Below are 24,637 nucleotides of genomic sequence, written 5' to 3'. Positions count from 1 at the left end.
CCATTTGGAACAGAAATGGGAAGTGATGGAGACACTGGTCATCTGAGGATCCCTGGTCTTCTGCATGAGCTCTAGACAAGTTCCAGAGACACTGTCCAAGCTTCTCATCTTTCTGGAAACAGCATTTACGACAGAGTTTACCCGGAAAACGGTGTAGTGAGTAAAACCACAGCATTCATTTTTCAACTTGAAAAATGAAAGAGGGGGTTATGGGAATTTTCTCATCAAAAAGTTCTCATCTTTCTTGGCTATATTTTTCAGAAAAAAAAAAGACTCTTTAGCTGTTGGCTAGAGATTTTATTGAAGGTTAATATTAAGCCATTTTTGTGTTCACTTACTTTCATAGCTTGAAATAAGTTCCAAAAACTCTCTTCTTTAAGTAAAAGAAGGTAATTATTTGAACCTAAAAGCCATAGCTTATTAGAGTAATAATTGAAATTTCAAGTCAGAAATGACTGCTGCTGGGATTGAAGAGGTGCGAGAGAGGGAGCAATTATTCCGCCCCCTGTACGCTTAGGCAGAATTGCAGCTGAGCCACCCGCAAAGAAATGAGATTCTGTTCTGTTTTGAAGTAGAAAGATCTGAGGCTGTATTGTGAAGAGCTAAAGTAAGGCTTGAGGCAAAAATCCTTGATGAAAGTACTCCAAAAAGAAATGGATCATTAGGTCAAGGGTTTCTCAATTCTGTCAACCACTCTTTAGCTGAAAAACAGCTGTCTGGGAGAGGCTTATGATGACTTCTTGTACCAACGGTTTTCATCCTCTAAAACCTTTGGAAAAAGCTTAGTTGAGTTTAAGAGAAATGGAAGAAAAATGATTTGAAGTATCTTCCTAGTGAGACCAGCTAAATTCCAGGACGACTAAGTTAGGAACACTCTGTAATCATTCCACAAGACAATTCAGATGAAGAAAAACAAAGGGATTTCCCAGAGTGTTCTGAATTATTTGAAATCACCCATTTTCTGAAATTAAAAGTAAACAAGATATTATTTGCAAATTATTTGAAAAGATTTCAGTTCATACATTTTCCTTGTGGCATTATTTATAACGAATGACATTTTAAAGCATAGACTGGTACACCACTGGAAAGGAGAAATGAAACTGTCAATTTAAATTTCTGGATATTGTAACTTCTGAAGCAATTTTAAATATTTCTTTACTAAATGCTTCTCATATGACAGATAGCCTCTTAGGCCTGAGAATTGTTCTGCATAACATCTTACAGATGCTGGAAAGAGGGCAAAGTCAGATCTCTTGAATCACTATCCAATGTTCTTTGTTAACAAAAAATGTGACTTGTGAATTATGAATATGAACACTGTTTTAGTTACTTTCTTGTAGCGATGACATATACCCAACACCCACAATTTAAAGGAGGAAAGGTTTATCTTAGCATGCAGTTTGTAGAGGTTTCAGGCCATAGTCAGCTGGATCTAAGGCAGGTAGGCATGGCAGAGGGTCATGGCAGTCAGTAGAGGCTTGCTTATGGCATGGTGGTGAAGCAGAGAGAGTGATCAAGGGAGGAGGTAAGGAGACAGACTCTTCCTGGTCATGTCCCCAGTGGCCCACCTCCTCCAACCAGGCTTCACCACCCAAATCACATTTAGCTATAAACTCCTCTGTGGACTACTCCATTGATGACTTTCATCCATCCATGATCCAATCACCTCCCCAAAGCCCCATGAGTATGTGACGCTTTGGGGTGGGACATCTAGGTATAAAAAAGCCATAAGATAATTTTTAAAAGATCACATAAAAATTCAGAACTATGATTTAAGTTTTACCCTCATGTTTTAAAATACTCATGAAGAGTAAAGATGATGAATGTAACATAGCTTGGGTTCTTATGAATCAAGTTCTAACACATAGGTAATACTGTATATCATTTTTCTGTGTAAAAGGAGCAACTCCAAAAGAGGTCCTCTAAACAAAAGGCACATCTTTGTGATCTAATTAGTAAGTTCATGAGTTGGTAGAGAAAGAAAAAATACTGCTAATTGAAACCAAAATAGCAGCTCTCAGGTCTGAAGTGCAAAGTAGGAAGTGCTACAAAAGTGCCCAGGTATGAATAACACCTACTCATAATTCACCTGGAGCCATTTGCCTGCTGTGAACAAGCAAATGACAAATGAAGAGCAGGGCTACGGTGCTACTTTACACACTGAATAAATTCTTTGTAAAGATTTCCTACCAATAAGGTACAGATTGCCTTTAAATAAAAAGAGGGAGCTGGTGTTGCCTCTAGCAGATAAGTTATCATTACAGTATTAATAACTCAAGAAAGAAGGGAACAAGACGGATGAAGAGTCACCTCAGAGTTAAAAGGTTGGGCTTTTTTCTTTTTAAACTATGGATCCAGCAAATGACAAATACATTTGGTTTACCTGACTTCTCTGCTATTTCTTTGCCTGTTTCCCTCTCTATTTCCTCACTGTTAGAAATAGAGTATGAGATTCAAAGTGGATGTAGAAATGGAAGGAAAACTTCCTGAAACAAAATAGTTTAGCTGCCAGTTGGGAAGAACTGGAATGTGGAGCTGTGTTTCCTGAATCTGAGCATGGTTGGGAATGTATTCCAGTCCTCTGAGTTGATAAATCCACATAGGGAGTGGTATGAAATGAGCCTTTTCATCCTGCCTGTACAGGACAATCATAGCCCCTCACCCCATTTGAACAATAATAATCCAGTGTAGAGAAGCTGCTCAAGCAGAGGTCTAGCCTGGGCCCAGCCCACATCATGAGTGCAGAGTTGTACTACATACTCCTTGTATCTCTACCCATTCCACTTGTGCGACAGCCGGGCTTGAACCTGCAAACAGGAGCTTTGGAAGCTAAGAAAAAAGAATGCCTGGGTCCTACAGAATGACTGTTTAGTCTACATCTCCTGATCCAACTGCATGCTCATTTCTTCCAGAGGCCGAAAGGACTAAACCCACAAAAAATTGTAGCCTTATATCATTTAGACAACTGCTACAATCTAAATCCTATGCTGTATCACTTTTCCTCTTCTATAGTCTCATTTTCTTAAGGCTTTAACCTTCCAATCCTGACCCGTCCCTCACTCTCTGATTGACACACACCATTATCCACCCCTGACTTGTTCCCAAGCACCACCTCATATTTACCCTGAATAAGATGTGTCCTCCCAAAGGTCACAGCAACTCATTCTTTCATATTGCACATGATTTAGGCTTAGGAGTTTGGGTCCACCCTTTTTCTCCCTAGAACTATTTCTAGATCATTAGTCTTCCATAAAATGATGCCTCTTCCTTTAACTTTGTACATCAATCCCTCCTTTTGCTGTGGGTGAAATTCCTTGACCTTTTCTTCCTACACTGAAATCTTTCACTTTTCTTCATTCCTGCTTCTGATGATTTGAAAATTTACATTGGCATGGATTTTGTTTTGTTTTGCTTCTTTTGTTTTGTTTTGTTTTTGAAGTGCTATAGCCTCATGCACACTAGGGAAGTGCTCTACTACTAAGCCACATCTCCATCTAGCCTTACTATCGGTTTGTGTCCATCAAGATGGTATGTTGATGTCCAAACCCCTGTTATCCATGATATGACCTTATACTTGGAAATAGTGTCTCACTGGATGTAATCAAGTTAAGATGAAATCAGTTGGCCCTAATCCAGTGTGACTGATGTTCTTTATAGGAAGAAGCAATGCCCTGTAAAAGCACACAGACAGAAAGACTCACAGACACACACACACACACACACACAGGTATGCACACGCATAGAGAAAGAACATGGAAACTTGCAGAGATCAGAGTTATAAGGGGTGATCAAAATATATGGTTAAAATTTAAATTAAAAACTTTATTATGGTAAAAGATACACTGCCACTAATCCCCCTCAAAACACTCCCCCTCATTTTGAACACACTTATCCCATCATTTCTGCCACTTCTTGACACAGTTAGGTAAGCCCTCATTGGTGAGTGTCTTTAGCTGTGCTATCTTGATATTATTAAACTTTAAACATTCACCTTACTTCCCATCACATCTCCTGTGTTTCCCCAAACCAAGGAACATACAAGGACGCCAGACATTGGCACAAGAGTCCTTTCTTAGAGACTCTGAAGAGAACATGGCCTTGCAAACTCCTTTATCTCAGACATGCAGCTTCCAGAATTGGGACAGATGAATGCCTGTGGTTTAAGCCACCTAATTTGTGGTAGTTTATTACAGTAGCCCCAGGGAAGTAATACATAAATGAGTACCTCACCATACATTATAGCCTCTCAGTTACTTTGCTTCTGCTTCATCAATGACCTCTTCCAGTCAATGTTAGCCACCTCCTCTCAGTCATACACCTGAAATCTGTTTTCACCAAACTGCTCTACTCTGAGACCTCTGCTTGAGATGTTTGCTATTTTCTCATTTTCTCATCTTCCAGTTGCTTGCTGGCTTACTCAGCTGCTCTCATTAATATTCTGGTCTTTTTACCCTGATATTTGGTTCTTTCTTCACTCAACTTAAAATTCTAAGATTCCATTGTCCAAGCTTCTAAACTCTCTTGCCCCTTTATCATTTATAACACTTGCTTGGCCATACTTCAACTTTGGCTGAATTTAACTATCCACTCTCTTCACACCTCTACTGGGAAGAAAACAACGCCAAGCAGAAAATTGGCAGTAATAAAATTTCCCAGGGATCAACCTCAACTGGCCATCAGTGCCAGGCCCTCACACTACTGAGCGAGTCTCTAACTCTCTAGATAGTATACTCACCAAAAACATTATGCACACAATCTACAGATGTACTTCTATCCTGTCTTTATCCTTCCTATTGAGTAGCACACATTCCTCCTTTATTTGAAGATCATTTCCTCATCTGTTTTCTTAACCCCAGCCTTTCTACCACATCAACAACTCTGCATACTGAATCATCTTTTCCTTCTCCTTCATTTCCTTCCTCTTCTGCTCTTACACCTGCCCATCAGCATTTAAACATATTAAAGTCTTTTTTATTATGAAAGCCCATCCATCCCGAGACTCTATCCACCTGTTATCTCTTTCAGAGAAGTCTGTATTGATTGTCTTTATTTTCTTACTTTTCTCTTACCTCTCATGTCCTTTGAATTGGCTCTGTCCTCAAAATTCCACTGAAGAGCTCTCATCAAGATTTCTAACAGCATCCATGCTGTTGCATCTACTAGAAACATTCCATCCTCAAATTATTTGATCTCCAAATGGAACTCCATCCTACTGACTAGGATTTTCTTGACAATATTCTTTTGATTTCTGTGGCTTCTATGATACCACACACACAAGCTTTCCTCCGATCTCTCAAGATAATCCTTCTTATTTTCTGTGGTATTTTTCTCTTTCTATGCCATTTTAAAAATTAAGTAATTTCTAGGCTTTTTTCTTACTCCATGCTTTCCCACTCACTCCCACAGCTTGTTTTACTACCCTTGAACCAATAACTCCTAAATCTTACCTCCATCCCAATATCTCTTCTGAACTCATGATCCACATGTATCCAGGTGCCCATTCAAATTTCCTTTTGGATACTTTACAGACCTTCTGAATGCAATGTGCCCAAAATTCAGTTCATAAATTCTATCACCACTCTTGGTCCTACTTTATTACTTTTACAATATACCATATTTTGCTACAGGCAGCTAAAGCTGTGACTCTAGAGTCATACTTGACTTGTCCCCCCTTGATCCCTTTGCCACCCTATGGATTTCATAAACCACATATGAATTCAGCATAATGCATCTCATTTTCACATGAGGAACCAACACAATTTCCACAAGTTTATATTTTCCTCCAATAAGTCCCTATTTACGTTCAGCCTCCATCCTTGCTTCTGCAGAATTTGGGACCTTACTCCTCTCTTTTCTTTTGTATTTGTCATAGCTATACTCAATTTAATCTCCCCACTCACAGTGGCACCTAATAGTTCTCTCTTTTGCAACTTTATCTCTTCTTTTCCTAGAGCCTCTATCCTCTCTTCCTAGAAACATGCTGATGTCTCCAACGTGGAAACTCCTTTTAAAGCTAGCTTTTGCATAAACAACCATTCTCTCTTCTTCCTTTTAGCACCCTTTCAAAGAGCTATGAGTATTCACTGGTGAGGTCCCGGGCTTCAGGCCACAGTGGAGTCACAGAAGAATTATTCTGTTGACAACAACAACGATATATTTTGGATAAATCTTAAAAATAAACTGTCTGAAAGTAGTGGGAGCAATGTAAAGCTGGAGGAACTATGACTATCTATAGATAGAATGTCGCAAAGTGATATTCACATTTAAGTAAGTTTTCCCCTGAGGATACTGTCCTTTACATAGGCTCCATGGAGTAAAGACATCAAGAAAAAAATCTGCCATGGATTCAGGACTGAGTCTGAGGCTGTGGGAATGTCTGGAAATTAAAATGGAGAATGCTAGAAAGAAGGAAACTGCCACAGATGATGGAATCCCAAAATCAATACACAAACTATTATCAAGTTTTGACTAACCCGTGAACTGTACAGGGCACCATCTCAGTATCCAATGGAAAACAACAGCTGGGAGGCTAAAAATACACAAAGGCTTCAGCAGCTACCTAGTGTGAAGTGTCAAAATTTGGTGTCCAAGTCGATGCAGAGGGTTTTAGGAAATTCTGCAGTCTTTACATTAATACCCAGAAATGTTATAGCACCAGAAAAAGAACTATACCCTAGAACTAAGAAAAAAACTAAAATGGACCAAGGCAGTATGATCAAAGAGATCCACGAGTATGTCAACTGCCTAAAATAAGATACAGTATTTCTCAGGGAGGAGATAACAGCAATGGGTATAACTATAAAACGTGATCTACAATGTTCAGTATACAATACAAAAATCAGTAATAGGTAAATGTAACTCATAACTGAAAAAATCAGTCATTGCAAGCAGATCTACAGCCAGTCCAGATGTTGGACTAGTCAGTAGAAAATATTCAGATTGGAATATGAATAGAAAAATAGTTGAAGAAAAAGTTAACAGTCATAGTGACCTGTGGAATAATATAAAACAATCTAACATATAAAACAATTTAATATATAAGTCATTAGAGTTCCAGAAGGACAGAAAAAATGTGGCAGATAATATATTTTAAGAAATAATGGCTTCCAAATTCCAAATTTGATGAAATACAAAAACTGAGAGAATCATAAAGCTCAGCAAAACCCAGGTAGAATAAATTCAAAGAAAATTACCCAGAATCATATCATTCATACTGCTGAAAATCAAAGACAAAAAAATGTTATAACTTTCAGAGAAAAAGACCACATTTGGAAGAGTGATGATAAGAATGACAGCTAACTTTTCATCAGAAATAATGGAGGCCAAAAGACAATAAAAAGACCATTTTTAAAGTGCTAAAAGAAAAAAAAGGAGTCAAACTAAGATTTTATATCTTGAGAAAACATCCCTCAAAAATAGGGACAAAACAGAGATTTTCAGGAAATACTGGGAGTGTTTGTCTATGCAGAGCTGTACCACAAGAAACACTAGAGGATATTCTTCAAACTGAAGGAAAATGCTATCAAATAGGAATCTGGATCTAGGGGAAAGAACAAAATTGCAGAAAATGGTAAATATTGTTCATGTTTTAAAAGACTACTATTTCTACCTTTTATTATTTTTAAAAAAGATAATTGGCTCTCTATAATAAAAATGAGAATGTACTGTACATTTTATAACATGTAAATGTAAAAGGAATATTTTATAGTGTTATATTAAATCAAATATAGATAGATAGCTTGTGACTCTAGGAATATATATACAGAGTCCAAAAAAATAAATGTATACACATTTCAGCAGTTACCATGCTAATAAATGTCTGGAAGCTAATGGTCACCACTTTGAGTACCTCTTGTAACTGAGTCCAAAGGTAACTTGTATTAATCTCATGATGTCTCAATAAATTTAGTATTAAAATATTTATTCAGGTTTTTATTTTCCCAATGTATACATTTTTTTTGTGAACTCTGTATAGTCATCCTAAAGTAAGTACTCAAAAATAATATAAAGAGGTAAAACTAACAAGGCAATAAAGGATATAAAAGGGAATACTTTTTTTAAAAAGCTTAATTGTTCCTAAAGAAGATAGAAAAAGAGAAACAGAGGACCAAAATCCAGAGGGACAAAAGAAAACAGGTCATTATAATAAATGTAAAATAGATCAAACATTCCAATTAAACAACAGAGATTATAAAATGGGGGATGGGACCTCATCTACCTACAGTATATGTTATTTACAAGGGACACATTTTGAATATAAAAATTTAAATGCATAAACATAGTGAAAAGAAATTTACGGAGACAGAGGTGTCACACAAACAGCAAGAGAACTAATGGGTACACCAACATCAGTCAAGGTCTACTCCAGGACCAAGGATGATTAGGATCATTTAATGATGATATAAGTATCATTAAGAAAACAAATATTCCTAAATATATATGTATCTTACAACAGAGCATTAAAATATATAAAACGAAACAGAACTAAAGGTAGACAGACAAATCTTTAATTGTAGTTTTTAATACCACCCTACCAGTAACTGAGAGAACAAGTAGGCATAATTCAATAAAAATATAGAATACTTGAACGCTGCTATGAACCATCTTAGCATTCATAAAGCACTACCTCCAATACCTGCAGAATACAGAGTTTTTCCAAGTATATACAGAACATTCACCAAGATAGGCCACAGGGTAGGCTGTAAAATAAGTCCCAGGAAAATGCAAAACACTGAAATGATACAGAGTATACCCTCTGGCTGCATCAGAATTAAATGGGAAGTCAGTAACAATTAAAACCCATACCCTACTGATTTATTTTACAGTTTAGAACCACATACACATTGTTTAACACGTGTTCCCTAACTTTCTCTGACCCTCCTTAATATTTTACTTTTAAAAGTCACAAACGCTGGGAGTGGTGGTACACACTTATAATCCTGGAACTCTGGGAGTCTGAGGATCAAAGTTTCAGGTCAGCCTGAGGAATTTAGTGACTTAGTTAGACCCTATCTGAAAGTAAAAAAGGGCTGAGGATGTATCTCAGTGGAAATGTCCTGGGCTTAATCTCCAGTACGGAAAAGTTACAACTGATGTCCTGATCCTGATCCTTATATCTAGGCCTTTAAAATATTTTATTAGTTTAATGAATTCAGTACATGGCTAACCTAACAGAGTCAATCAACACTCATTCAGGACTTCATGTGTGTCTCACCCTGTGATAGAAATAATAAACATTACTATTGCTTTAAATAGCATTTTGGATGTGTCAGTCATTGTTGCAAAACACTTTACAATTGTTAAACCATGACACTGAATCTTCATAATCATCGTATGAGACGCTGTGATGATTAAAGGGCATTAACAACGTGATCGGTTTGGGAGCTGCCCAGGGGATCAGGAAAGCACAATTCCGGGTGTATCTGGGTGGGTCAAGGAGGAGTAACCGTGGGGTCTACATCTGGTCCTCACCCCTTCTTTGATCTCTTCCCCAGCTCTGCTTCACAGCCATGATGAACTAAGCAGCTCTGCTCCATCACGCCCTTCTGTCCTGATGTTCCTGCCCTGGAGCCAACTGATCAGACTGAATCCCCTGAAATAGTGAACCAAATTAAACCCCTCCCGAAGCTGTGGGTGTCAGGTATTGTGTCCAAGTAATGGGAAAACTGAATAATACAGATGGGTGCAGTTTTGTTTTGTTTTGTTCTTAATATTGAGACTGTTTTAAAGATGAAGAAATGGAAGCAGAGACAAGTAAAGTCATTTGCTAATGGTCACACAGCTATTAAGCAGTATGCTGAATCACCAGCCCCAGCTGTCTGACTCTAGGGTCATGTGTATGAACACCACACTACATAGAGCTATGGGGAGTCTTTGACTTCAGTGCTTCCAGACTGGTGGAAGGCAGAAGATTAGACATTGTGCACAATCATAACATAGAAGATGCTGGACACGCTGGCCCTCTCCAATTTCACCATGTTTCTCTGCGCTTCGTATCCCAATAAAGACACTTAGTAATCACCCTCATCACCCCTTATACACCTTCTTTGAAGGAAATACACAAAAGTCTCATTTACAGCATAAAATTAGCTATAAAACCTCAACACCGATTCATGTGCTTGCTCACAGAATGTGCATTTTAATAGTTCCTTTTTAACTTACCCCAAATGCATTTTTCCAATTTTGGAATGTCAGGAAGTTATAGGACAGATGTAGAAAGGTTGTAGGAGGGTTATGGAGGTGTGCCTGGGTATTGCTGAAGTCTTACCACATGGAGTAATATGGTTTCTTTACCCTTAAGTAACTTGGATCCATAATACTCTGAGTACTATAATTTTTAATTAATTACTAACAGCAATTTAAGTTTAAAATGAATATTCTTCAGGAAGCCACTTACTATTCAAATTCTTCTACCTTTCTTCTCTGTAAAGACAATATTTGCTTCCTAGGATTGTAAAGTTTAAGCAGTAGGCATCACTGCAATACCTGGAATATAGTGCAGGATGCCTGATAAACGCTTTTAAAAAATCAAAATCTCAACTTATTAGTCTCTTCATATTAGAACTTTTTGGGAATAAATAGTTTAGCCTTTGAAATAAGTTTTATAATACTTTAGCCTCTGATAAGATCTCAGGCCTATGGAGAACACAATATATTGAAATGGAATTCAAAGAAGAGAATATACCCTCAGGCAGAGGCTTTGATTTTGCAAATTTCCACAGACTTAAAGTTTTAAAAATAAACAGTAAATCTTGTTCTGAGCTAAACACTGTAAAAATAATAGAAAATAGTAAGTTATGTTTAGCTGAGAACTTTAACTTAATTTATGTCATCTACATAATGATATTTGCACAACAGCTATTATTTAATTCTGGGTTTTAAGAGTCTATACAACTTCTAGAAACAATGGCAGCAGATTCTTCATTCTCAAAACTCAGATGAAAACAACAGGAATAAAAGTTCCCCTGGAAATTTTCAGTTCAAAATTGGATTTCAAAATCGACTTTTTCAGTTTGAATTGGCCATGATCAGTAAGACAAAGTGTCCCCCCAAAGGGAAGTACAACTTCATTCTTACATTTTAAAAAGTTCACATAATCGTTTCATTTTTAAAAGATGATCTATTATTAAAGAAGATGCAAGCTGGGATTTGGAAAGGTATTGGTCTTGCAGGAGCATCTGACAAGGCCACAGTTATCGAATAACTGCCAGCAATGAAGATTACTGGGGGATCGGGGTGATGGAATTCTTTTTTCCTTCTGCAGAAGACTCTCAGTTAACTGTCCAGTTTTGTTTCTAGGGCAATCTGAGAAAACTGGTATGTTAACTGTGTTATGGGGGAGTATTGCTTGTGATGAAATTGATTCCTGACAGGCAGACTGCATATGGGCTGAAAGATGCTCAACACCTTAAGGAAAGTCAAATCTTTGTGACTGTCTGAGGGTGATGACTCTTGTTTGCAGCTGGGACTGTCCTTTGCAGGTCCACAAAAGCCTGTGAAGTTGTTACAGGGCACACTGGTTCTTGTGAAGCAGGAGGCTTTTAAACAATGGTGACTCACTCCTGCCTGCTGTGCCTCTCTCTGCATCATTAGCAGTCAGGCAGGGTGGCATTAAGGAGCCCACAAGATAGGTGCTCAACTGCTGCAAGGATATCTGCAAGAAAAGCAGTTCCTGATGCTTCCCAGCCAGCAAGGCAGGACTCCTGTCCCTTGTCCTTCTGAGAAGACTAGTTTTGAGTTTTCTATGAGTCTTGTGAGTCTGCATGTTAAATTGATCCAGTGCCAGTGTGCACTGCAGATACAAAATAGATGAGATATACTATGAAGGACCAGAAGAAAATTATTAAATTCCTTGCATCCAGAGATAAATTTTTTGTTTAAAATGTTCCTGTCATGAAAATAAGAAGAAACTCCCCCCTCCATGTTTCCTGGTCTCTGGTGATAGTTCTGAATCTTTCCTACAAATCAAGATCACTTTTAATTCCTGGACCTGTGCTTATTTGAAAGGAAAGCTAAGTAACAGTACTTCCATCAGTTAATGTCAGCAGTTTTGAGAACTTCAAGGAAGAACAGCAGTGGTGGTGAACCTATGGCACACATGCTGCAGTGGGCACACAGAGCCCTCTCTGTCAGCATGCGAGCCAAGTCACTGCAGCAAGCTAAGTCACTCCAGCATCCAACCATTCAGGTTTAATTGCAGTGTTGGCAGTTTTTGATAAATAAGTGAGTTTTGGGTTGCAGTTTGGGCACTTGTCTCTGAAAGTTTCACCATCGCTGATATATAGGAATCAAAGTCACAAAAGTTCTCCCAAATGCAACATGGTCTCCATGTCCACACCAAATGCTGATGTTTATACATCTGCTCCTTACTTTTTTACCCTCTTAATCTTTGCTTCCATCAGATGTCCCTTCCAGAATGTATATGCTAGGGGGATCTTTCGCACACCTTATCTCAACTCTTCTTTCTTTGAGGTCTTTCTGTTCTCTAGAGTTCATCTCAATTTTGTCTGAGTTTCAAGGAACTTGAAATACCCTTGACTAGAAATGCCCAAGGTCACTGGTTGTTTCTGTAGGTGACTGGTAAGAACTGTGTTTGATGTTTGAGCTTGGCAAGAATATACCTGCTTGCCTCACTGTAGGACTTTTGTTAGGTTCCATGAACCTAAGAATGGTACTGCTGGCTTCAAATTTGATGGTAGAGAATTAGAAGAGCTATTTAGTGAAAAAGGAGGGGTCAGGCAGCTAGAAGAGAAATGTGCACAGTTAGCTGACTGCAGGAAAGAATAATCCTACCAGAAAATGGTCTTATCTAACATGCTGCTGCCGGAAATAGTGACGAAAATTCTGAATATCTGCTCTTTCTTTTTTCTTTGTTACGGTACCAGGGATTGAACTCAGGACCTTGACTTTGTGAGGGAGGCGTGGCGCCACTGAGCTAAATCCCAGGCTCTTTCTTTCCCATAAACTTGCCCTTGTTTCTCAGTGAGTCCTTATGATTCACTTCCCTAAAACTGCAAACAAAGGAGACACACACTCACAGGACAGTGGAAATGTCAACTGTAACAGTTGATAGATCCTCTTTGGAAAGTAGTTTAACATTCATGTTCCTGACACCATCAATTCTACTCCTGAATATTTGTTCCAGGAGGCTAAAATAAACCAGCAAAATCACCGGAATGATTTTTTTTACTCATTCATGAAGTCTACATAGCAATATGCAGCTAGCCGAAACATTAAAGAAAAAAAGCATAATGTCTGAATATGCTATGAGTACAACCTTGGACAAAGGTGAGAATGAAAACTGTCATGATAAGATGGTAAGATTATGCATAATATGCTGTATCTCTATTAGAGACTGTTCAGCCTGTTATCTTATTTAAATACAGAATGAAAAATTTAAGAAAGACAATTATTAAGTTATGTGGATATTAGGAAGGACATTTTCTCATCCCTAGTGCATTTCTAAGTGATATGGCTTACCATTTTTATACCTGGGGAATATAAGCATCCTTAGGTCACAATATGTAAGTTTTTTTCTAAGCTGACAGGGTAGACTACTATAGAGTCACATTTATAGAAACATATAATTTTATAATTAAATGAGTATTTAATCTAAGATTTTCACTTTATAAGTTTGGGAGCTGAGCCACAATCTTTCTGGCTTTCACATAAGCCAGGTTTTTTAAGTCAAGAGACCAATATTATACTTGGTGTTATTATTTCTATCTATTATTAAATTGCGCTGTATTAGGATCAGCATTGTGTTATTTTTATATATATCATTTCTCTTCATTTTCACAGTTCTCCTGAAATGCAGTTATCGTATTTTATAGATCAACAAAGTTTCTTGCTTGAGATTAAATCCTAATAGCAAATGGCTACACAGAGCTTAGAATGTGCTAGGCAATTTGCATGTACAAGGCCCTCTACATATATTAACTCATTTAATCCTGAGAACATTATAAGGTGAATAGCAATCACATTCCCACTAAAGAGATGAGGAAATTAGCTATATAAGGTGAGAACTTGCATAAGGTCTTGGCTTTGCTAATAGCGGAGACAGGATTCAAACTGTTTCCAGAGACTCTTCCCTAAGTTACTGCTCCATGACCCCCTTGATGAGTGACTCATTGGTCTGGTTTGCATTTCTGGCTAATGCGCCTTCCATTGTACCACATTGTCCCTGCTTTGGCAGATGAGAAAACTGAAAACAAGGCTGAGTGATTATCCTTGGCCATATGACTAGCTCATGGTTGAGAATTACCCTCTTCACTTTTAATCTAATGATCCGCCTATTATCCCAGACTGCTGGGAATGAAAAGAAAATTAACCTAGCTAAGAACAAAAGGAAATGAGAAAAGGTCTCAGGGAAATTAAGTCTAAGACCTTTAAAAAAGATTTAAAAATCTTCCTTGTTTCACTTCCTGCCATGTAGTTTAATGGGACTTTGTGCTACAGGTACTGGCTAATTCCCATCTTTAGGAATCGGTGACCCATTAAGGATGGGGAAGCAGCAACGTGAGGCAGCAGCCATCTGCCTGAACCTCTGGTGTTCTAGGATTCAGTCAAACTGCATCTGCGTCTGTGTGTATGTTTTTATATTGGAAAATGACATGCTAACATATAGGAAATCTCATTTTCTGATTATTTTGAAAAAAGAGTTTCTTGAGCAAAACTGAGCTTATAGGATGTAATGGCTAGTTGTGTGTTCACTTTGGTAGTTCACAGTATATTTATCTAATCAAAGTTCTGATGTAGAAGTATTTTGTAGATAAAATTAACATCTATAACCAGTAGACTTTAAGAAAAGGTGATTATTTTTGATAAGTTGGTGACACTTCATCCAATCCATCAAAGGCCTTAAGAATAACAACTGAAGTTTCCCGGGGATACTTACCTATTATTATGGCCTATGTTTAGATGTTCCCCCAAAGCCTCATGTGGTCATAAGTGGGCTTTTTGTTTTTGGGTTTTTTTTTTGGTACCGGGGATCGAACTCAGGTCCTTGCGCTTGCGCAGCAGGCGGTGAAACCACTGAGCTAAATCCTCGGCCCTATAAGTGGGCTTTTTTAGAGGTGGCTGGATCTAGAGTGTGTGATGCTGGGAGTAAGGGCGGATGATTACTAAATCAGTCCACTGATTGGTTTGGCATCTTCCCTAGGCCCCATAGCCTAGATCAAGAATAAAAGGGGCAGAAAGAAGCTGCTACGGTCATTTGGATTTGCTGCTTGCTACCTTCTGCCTGCCCTGCTTTGCCATGGACTGTTTCTCCTCTGTGATGCCCATATGCCATGCCACCCTGCCATGGAGCCAGCCAACTATGGACTGAAACTTCTATGAACTGTGAGCCAATAAACCTTTCCTCCTTTAACTTTCGGTGTCAGGCATTCTGTCCTAGCAATGAGAAAATTAACTAAGACACCTAGTCATTCTTTCATCCACCCACCCATCCATTCATTCACCCACCTATCCATCCATAATATTGGCTCCCTTTCTCTGGAGAACTCTGACTGAGATATAGGTCTTGCCAGGACTGCATTTTGTTATAAGAATGCTAAGCAGACAAATCCACCTGACAGACAAATCATGAAAACCGGATATGGAGAAATAAGACTTTGAGTACATGACATTACATACTACCACCTAGACATGACATTATATGCTGCCACTTAGGGCGAGACCAGAGCAAGTAGTTTCCTCTGCCCTTAGATCCCAGCAGACAGACAATCAGCAAAAATATTATACCAGTCAGAACAGGAAGGGGTATGCTCGAGGGGAAACACAAGCTCGAGCAGCTGTGAGTCCCTGCAGCAACAGGATGACAGCTTAGAGTAAAGAACATGCACTCAGATTTCTAGAAATTACTAAAAACAAAGGCAGTACTCTGGGAGTATTGAGAGAATACGTTGGTCAGTGCTGATGGTGAGCTGCAGGTATCCCTGGTGCCCTGAAGAATGAGCTCTGACAGTCCAGAGCATCTCTACTTCTTCACTTCAATACCTTCAGGCCTGGGGAAGGGTTAAAGTTTGTGGTTGATCTGCTTCCCATTTTAAAGTAAATGGATCCTTTCAAATTTTTTTCCTCATCCCTGTGTTCCAGCAGCTCCTTCCCCTAAATGACTACATGGAAGCCAGAGAGCAAGATACCAGGCAGGCAATCAATCTCACCTTTGCTTCTGAGGTGGGTTCCAAGAAGCACAGGCGATTCCCAAGTCCCTCGGCTGCCAGGCAGAACTTCCTTTGCTCCTTGTGAACATTGGCAATGCACTGCAGGACCACTTCATCTTCCTGCCGGGACAGATACACAGAGTGAGTGGTGAGGGGCTGCCTCCCTGCTGAGTCAGACCTCAATCCCCCTACTGTCTGAATCAAGCAAGATGTGCATCTCCAAGGCCAGACATGTACTTTTTCTTTTTACCTGATTAGGGAAAGAGAATTTTTTATTCATATGGCATCACTGAGCATCCCAACTCCATTCTGGGGTGAGGTCAGTCAAAGCTAGTACAAGTTGAGCATCTCTAATCTGAAAACCCAAAATGATCCAAAAGCCAAAACTTTTTGAACTCTGACAGGGTGCCACAAGTCAAAATTTTCATGCCTGACCTCACATGATGAGTTGCAGTCAAAGCATAGGTGCATTAAAAATACTTCAATACCTTCAGGCTATTTATTGTGTATAAGGTGTATACGAAACGTACATCACTTTTGTGTTCAGACATAGGTCCCTATCCCCAAGATATGTCAATATGTAAATACAAGTATTCCATTATCTGAAAAAAAATCTGAAATCCAAAACACTTCCAGTCTCATGTATTTTGGCTGGATTGAGGATACTTAACCTGACCACGGAGTGGACATACTTCATACATACACAGCATGGGCTTCACTTCTGGGATGTATAAAAGGCATACAGAATAGGTGAGCGAATAACTCCAACACCTGCGTGAATAAGGAAGTATCACAGCAATCTTTCCAAATATGCAAGAAAACAATAGGATGTGATCATGAGGAAAAGAGAATACAGGAGAGGTCAGTGTAAGTGGGATTAGTGGAGGGCAAGCTCACATTAGGCTGTGGAAAGAGGTGGTAGATATGTTTTATTGGGGGGAGGCAATGTATGGAGTGGGAGGTACATTTGCCAGACATTACAGATCAAAGTTACGGCAGGTCACAGAAGACAAGTTTAGATTCATGGCAGAAGAATACTGAAGATCCAGAGTGGAAGAATTTTAAGGTCAAGCAAAAGAGCCACCCTGAACTCCCAAGCAAGGGTCTCCCTCCTAAGAAGCATCCTCCAAAGCAGCTCTCCTAAAATCTCAGAAGCTTTGTTTTAGTGGCTTCCCCTCAATGCCTAGGAAGGAGGGAGCCCTCCATTGCTGCTAGTATGCACCCTTCATGCACAGCCCTCCTGGAGGCTGAGAGGAAAACAATCCTCTTACAATTTTTGCCAGCCCTTTTCCTCCCATCTGTCAGTCTATAATCTCTATCAGTTCACCACTACTCGCCATTGAATTTGAACACTAAGAAGATTCACAGGAGCAGCTATCTTATAGAAGTAATGAAAAAGGAGAGCTGGCTGGAGCTTCCTGGTTAGCATTAGTGCATCTCTTTCTCTGTCTTCTCCATGCATACCCTAAGAGCTGGGTTTGTCACAGAGTGTTGCAAAGGCAGATCAGGTACAAATGGTGTTTCATAATCTGTGTTTGTGGTGTGTCTTCCTTAAACTTGAACTGTGATATGTCTTTCAATGAAAAAAATAAAATTCTCCACCTGGTGGGAGTGAGAACCTGTTCACTAGTAACAGATGCCCACGAAGACATGAAATGGTGCTTAAAATTAGCTGAGGGGCTACAGGGAAATGAAAAAAGACACATATCACAGGTATATGGAAAGGATACTGGGGGAAAAAAAAGAGTACCATAGTTTTACTACAGTTCTGAAATGTCACTGTTAATTATCATATTGAGACAGTAATAAATTCAGGTGCCTTGGCTTATATTGAAGTCAGAGTTCATGGTCTTCATTTTAATTGAGATGGAAGAAAATTCTAGAATATCACTGCTTCCAAAAGTTGGTTCAGTGCAATCTCTGAAAAGAATGACATTTTTACTCAAGGTGGCAATGCCCCTCAATCTATGTCAGTTATAGCTCTGTGAGCCTCCTACAAGGCACTAGCAATAGAATACTCTCAGTTGTCACAATGACTGAGAGCCGCTACTTGCAAGGGGAAGCAGAGGTCCTGAAAGTTAAGTGGTCTGTAATGTAAGTGACAGTTCTCAAGATACACATTTTTTTTCCATCAAAACTGCCAAGAATACCCTCTGTTGAGAAATATTTAAGTATTTCTCAACTACACATAATTCATTTGTAAAAACAAACGTCAACAAGAACCCCAAACTAGGCATTTGGAAAAAACAGGAATGTGATTATGCCCCAGATTTTTCACAAACAAATGAAATTCTGAAATTTGGCAGTTTTCCCTTCGATATGTGCCTTGAAGGATCTTGTTCCACAATCTCATTTCCCATTTTCTTTCCATTCCAGGGTGCCCAACTTCCCTTGGTGTGAACTTGCACTAGCTCTCTGTTCGTCTTCTGCAATATTCTTGTCCTATAATCTTTCTAACACAGGCTGCCAAGAAACTAATGGAATAAGTGAACTTGCCTTAATTCAATAATCATTGCTAAATAGTAGCCCTGAATCAGCACATCCCTATGTCAACAGACTGGGTGACACACAGAAGAGTGTGGGACTCCAGGCCAAAATAATGCTTCTCCAAACACTTTTGATTTTTTCCACATTTGTCGAGAACCTTATGCTTAATGCTGACCCAGCTGCAGACACTACCTGATACGGCAAACTATACCTACCTTTGCTCCATGCAGAAACTGCTGTCTTTGTAAACTTCTAATGGACAGACATCTGTAGTTTTCAAATGTCTGTCATTGAAATCTTTGTACTGAATTCCATTTGGAGTCACAGGTAAAACTCCAATACATGGACGTAGGCAAGGACTTACTGAACAGAGCCCAAACTGCACAAGAAATAATACCATGAATCAACAAATGGGATCTCATCAAATTAAAAAAAGTTTCTACACAGCAAAGGAGACAGAAACCTACAGAATGGAAAAAAATGCTGCCAGCTATTCCTCAGATAGAAGCCTAATATCTAGAACAAAGAACTCAAAATAATTAGAACCCCCCTCAAAATTAGGCGAGCGAAATGAATAGACACTTCTCAGAAGTACAAATGGCCAATAAATACATGAAAAAAATGTTTAACATCACTGGCAATTGGAGAAATGCAAATCAAAACAACACAGACTCCATCTGACTCAAGAAAGAATGGCTATAATCAAGAAATCAAATAATAATGAATACTAGCAAGGTTTGTTGCTGAGAATGTAAACTAGTACAACCACTATGAAAATACATATGAGATCCTTCAAAAAACTAAAAATAGGTATTCCATTTGGCCAGTTATTTTCCTTCTGGGTATTTTCCCAAAAGAGTTAAGGGCATCATATTATGGTGATACATGTATACCTATGTTCATAGTAGCACAGTACATAATACCTAAATCGTGGAAACAGTCTAAAAGTTCATCAGAACCAATATAGTGAAAATGGCCATACTTCCAAAACTGTTATATAGATTTAATTTCAACAGCATATCATACCAGTGGAACAGATTAGAAGATGCAGAAACAACTCCAGACATACTCAGCCACCTCATCTTTGACAAAGGGGCCAAACACCCTCACTAGAAGAAAGATAGACTCTTTAATAAATGGTGCTGGTAGGGCTAGGGATTTAGCTCAGTGGCACTGTGCCTGGCTCACAAGCACAAGGTTCTCAGTTTGATCAATGGTACAAAATAAATAAATAAATAAATGGTGCTGGAAAAACTGGGTTTCAACTTGCCAAAGATTAAAACTAGACCCATATCTTTCACCATTCACTAAACTAAAATCAAAATGGATCAAAGATCTAAATATTAAAACAGAAACACTAAACCTGCTGGAAGATAGGTTAGGTAGAACTCTTGAAGACACTAGCATAGGAAAAGACTTTACGACTCAGTCACATGAGAACTAGCACAAAGAATCAACAACTGGGATCTCATCTTATTAAAAAGCTTTTGTACAGCAAGAGAAACCACCAACAGAGTGAAGAGACAACCCAGAATGTGGGAAAATATTTTTACTAGCTGTTTCTCACACAAAGGACTACTATCTAGAATATATAAAGAACTAAAAGATCAGACCTCCCAAATTTAAAGACCCAATCCAAAAATGGGCATCTGAAATGAATAGACATTTCTCAGATGAAGAAATAGAAAAAGCAAATAAACATGTGAAAAAATGTTCAGCATCACTGGTCATTTGTGAGATGCATACGAAAACAACACTGAGATTCCACCTCACCCCAGAAAGAATGGCTGCTGTCAAGAAATCAACCAATAGCAAATGCTGGCAGGGCTATGGGGAAAAAGAACTCTTCTCCATTCTTGGTGGGAGTGTAGACTGGTGCAACCACTTTGAAAATCAGTGTGGAGATTCTTCAGATAACTAAAACTGGAGGTTCCATTTGACCCAGCTATTCCCCTTCTTGTTTTCTTCAAAAGAATTAAAAGCATCATACCACAGTGATATATGCACACTCATGTTTGTAAAGGCCCATCAACTAGTGAGTGGATAAAGACGATGTTTTTTTAATAAAGTGAAATACTACTCAGCCATAAAGAAAGATAAACTAGAGCTATTTATATCTAAATAGATGCACCTTGAGACCATACTCTTAAGTAAAATAAATAGGACACACGTGTAAATACTGAATTGTTTCTGTGATGTGAGAGACTGAAAGTATACATGAGTACCAAAGTGTACAATGGATATTGTGAAATAGGAAAAACATGTTCAAAGAGGAAGGGAAACTAGGGAGGAGGGGCAGGGGAAAGGAAAGAAGGAAGAGGAAAAAAATGAGAAAAGAAAGAAAAAACAAAGCTTTTGTAAATAGGGAGGGGTGGAGGGGTTGAAGGGAGGGAAGGGGAATGGGAAAAATAAGAACCAAGATATATCGTGTACAGGTACAAATTCCTAATGATGAATGTGATCATAATGTATACCTAAAATGTACACCTAAAATAAACTTAATGAATTAAAAAAAGATGAATGGATAAAGAAAATATGGTATTTATACACAATGGAGTACTACCCTGCCACAAAGGATAAACTTGTGTCCTTTGTAGAAAAACGGATGCACCCTGATACTGTAACGTTAAGTGCAATAAATCAGACACACAGCTTAAATATTGCATCATTTCTCTTACATGAGAAACCCAAAATATAAAGCGCAAAATAAAACACAGATGATTGGAAATAGGGAGATAGATCTTCCTCTAATGGGAAGGGTACCAAGGGATAGAGAAGGGGGAGGGAAAGGAGAGGAAGGGAATGAAAAAAGAAATAGATGTATTATGTACATGTACCAACTCCCCTTGAGGAGTACAATCATTATGTACTGCAAAGTGCAGTACTAATACAAATTGAAAAAAAACAAATGAATGGATAAATGAGGAATTTATAAAAAATGCAATATTACTCTGCCATAAAGAAGAATGAGTAGGATTCATTTGTAGGAAAATGAATCCACTTTGAGACAATAATGTTAAGTGAAATAAATCAAACACACAAGCTTAAATATCACATAGTTTCTCTTATATGGGAAATCCAAAATACAACTAATTTAAAGACCAAGATAAAAGATAGGTAATAATAAACAGGGAGCTACATCTTTTGTAAATGGGAAGGGGACCAAGAAAGGAGGAAGAGGAGGGAGGAATGGGAAGAGAGGTAAAAAGAATTTAGATGTGTTATATCATGTACCAATTCGTCCATTCTTCAATGAATGTAATCCCTATATAGTGCAAATACATACTAATAAAAGTTTTAAGATGAGTATTTCAGCCCATCTCATTACTTGTGTCATTCCTGAGTACAATACAGAACACAAGTCCCTCGTGTTACCAGCTTTTCTTAACTTACTCATCCGGGTACTGACCTGCACTTTCTCCTTCCAACTTGACACTCTTACTGCTTCAAGTTGTTCTAAATCACATCTGGGCATTGTCCACAGATACCATTTCCAAGGAAGCCCCTTTGGTTGGAGGTTACAAATTCTTCCACCTCTTTCAGCTTTTTAGAGGCTTGTATTCTTCTCACATGCCCCTGTGACAAATCTTGAATACTCCTCTTTTACCCATGTGCAAAATGTCTTTCACTATGGGGTCAAAACCACCCTCCATATCTTTGGCAATCTGTCAATTGTCTAGTTAGTTCTCCCATTATTTATCTGACTTATTGACAATGAGGAAATACAACAAATGTGAATTAGACATACATTTATATGGTGTATATATTTCATTTATATATTATATGTAATATAATATCTAAATTATTGTATTATGTATTATATACATTTACATAGATTTATATATTTCATTTATATATTGTATATTTATATATTGACTATATTTCACTGACATCTCTGAGAGGATACTGTGGGTCTGCTAGGTTTTATAAGGCAAGTTCCAATAAAAGTATAATAATGAAGTAATAGGCTGAAAATGGTCAATTCAACGGTTTTTCTCCACTTGGCCTTATCAAAGTAATTTTAAGGTTTACACAGACAAACTGTCCAAAATGAACACCTGGACCCAATTATTCCTAGTCTGCCTTAGTAACACACTATCATGAAATTTCCTTGCCACTAGTCAGAATGATTTAATCTCCAAAATCCAAAACCAGACTCTCCCGTTCTGTGAGCCTAACCACCTCTTGCTTCCATTAGAGATGCTCGACTTCCTCAGAACTTCCACTTTAGAGAAGGCACTTGTATCTCCATTATTTCTTCTCCCTCAGGAAGAAGAAAAGGTTGGAGTTTTGATACAGAAAATAACTCTGGGGTTTTGGGCCATTATAAATTTATGGTTTCCTGGTAAATTACATCCAGCTTCTTTCAACTTTGATTTCACTCAAACGGGACCATAAGACTCCTTTTTTCTTTGGAGGAATCACAGAAGACATCAGTCAGTCAATGCCAAACAAGGACATCTCTCATCTTTAAGAGAAAGAGAAGCAAAGAGAAGAAAGTGCTGACCTGGGGCTGGGTAATCTGTAATGGTAAGGAAGAATAAGAAATTTTTCAGACTCAGCCTTTGTCCTTATGGGGACAGAGGGATCTGACTCTTTCATGTCCCTATGAAATAGCATCTTTAGGATCACACAAAGGTTTCCTGCTTTCTATTCAATAAGTCGAAAAGGCTCTGCCTGAATTTTAAAGTAACAACCCCTACACACAGTTGAGATCTACTTGATACTTCAAGTGTTGTCTCTTTCTTCCTACTGCCTTCCAAATAAATCATTTCCAGGCTCCTTAACATCCTCTTCACAGGACTCCTGCACTCTCATATTCAACTCTGTATTCTCCTAGCTCACCTACGTTTAACGATGGATCTTTCCCATCTCCATTTTCTCCTGCCACCCCTAAAGATGTTTTTGTCACTTTCCCTTGGCAACCTCAATCATTCTTCAGGCTTCCAGCCTTACTTCTGACGAGTGCTCATACAACCTGTGCCTCCAACCCCAGGGCTTTTAAGTGTTCCACACCTCTACCTATTCCTAAACACATCCCTTTACGTGTCACAACTCAACAACTCAAACCCACATGTCCTAGTGCACTAAAAAGGCTTCCTTTTCAGTCTACCCTTTTTATGTCCCCTGTGCATATTAATGGCATTTCCCACTTCTGTGCAAACCAGGCTTGGGCACCACTGTGCCATACCTCTGAATCCTCCCGGCTTCCTGTCCTATAGCAGAGGAGCCATGGGGGGAGAGACTGGAGGGCTATAGGATAAGACCAGACTACACTAGCATTCTTCCTCAGGTCTGCCATCAAAGGCATGGCTCTGATCTTATCATTTTCAGGCTTAAAACCCTCAGTGCCTTTCTCTCCACTCTCCACAAGACAAACATAAACTTCTTAAATGAGCATCTGAGAACTTCCACATTCCCACCCTATTTTCCGAAGTTCTTTCCGTTAGAGCTCTGTATGCTTCTCGACCTCCATGCCCTTCCTCATATTATCTCTAACACTAAAGCTGCCCTGATTTGCCCCATGTTCTTACGTTATCTATCCTTCCAAGCTTAGCTCAAACCTCACATTCTTATATGAAGTCCAAGTAATCTCCCCTCTTCTGAACTTCCATAGCAATATATTGTACTTCTTGTATGATGGTTAATTAGACGTGTGCTTTACCCGCAACAATGGTTAAAAATGGCTACCATGTACTGATCCCAGAATATGTAATAGGCCCTGTGATTTATGCTTAACAACCCATTTAAAGCTTCACATCAACACTGTGATATGGATACTATCATCTCCACTTCACAAATGAGGCAACCTTGAATACAGCAGTTAAATAATTTACCTAAAATCTCATGGTGACAAGAGGTGAGGTCTGGTATCAAACCCTGGCAGTCTCTATCCCACTGTTTCTGCCATACTCCCAGCTGACCTTGTACTCCATGAAGGCAGGCTCCATGCCAGGTTTGTGTTTATTCCTATTACTAGCATG

General features: G+C 38.6%; 1 protein-coding gene across 4 annotated transcripts in view; it reads right to left on the bottom strand.

Annotated features, from left to right (window-relative positions):
* The window catches only part of Ryr3 (ryanodine receptor 3), a 565,647-nt gene that overhangs the window by 380,870 nt on the left and 160,140 nt on the right, over positions 1-24,637 (bottom strand). For all 4 annotated transcript variants that reach the window (XM_087207455.1, XM_087207452.1, XM_087207454.1 and 1 more), the window contains exon 2: positions 16,167-16,286. In XM_087207455.1, coding sequence (XP_087063581.1) covers positions 16,167-16,286 — 120 coding nt within the window. The remainder of the gene's footprint in view (positions 1-16,166; positions 16,287-24,637) is intronic.

The sequence above is a fragment of the Heterocephalus glaber genome, unplaced genomic scaffold (assembly GCF_053883595.1).
Source record: "Heterocephalus glaber isolate CG9 unplaced genomic scaffold, H.glaber_assembly_v1.0 deba00000809, whole genome shotgun sequence".
In the NCBI taxonomy this organism is placed as follows: domain Eukaryota; kingdom Metazoa; phylum Chordata; class Mammalia; order Rodentia; family Bathyergidae; genus Heterocephalus; species Heterocephalus glaber.
This window is presented reverse-complemented; position numbering and strand designations above follow the sequence as displayed.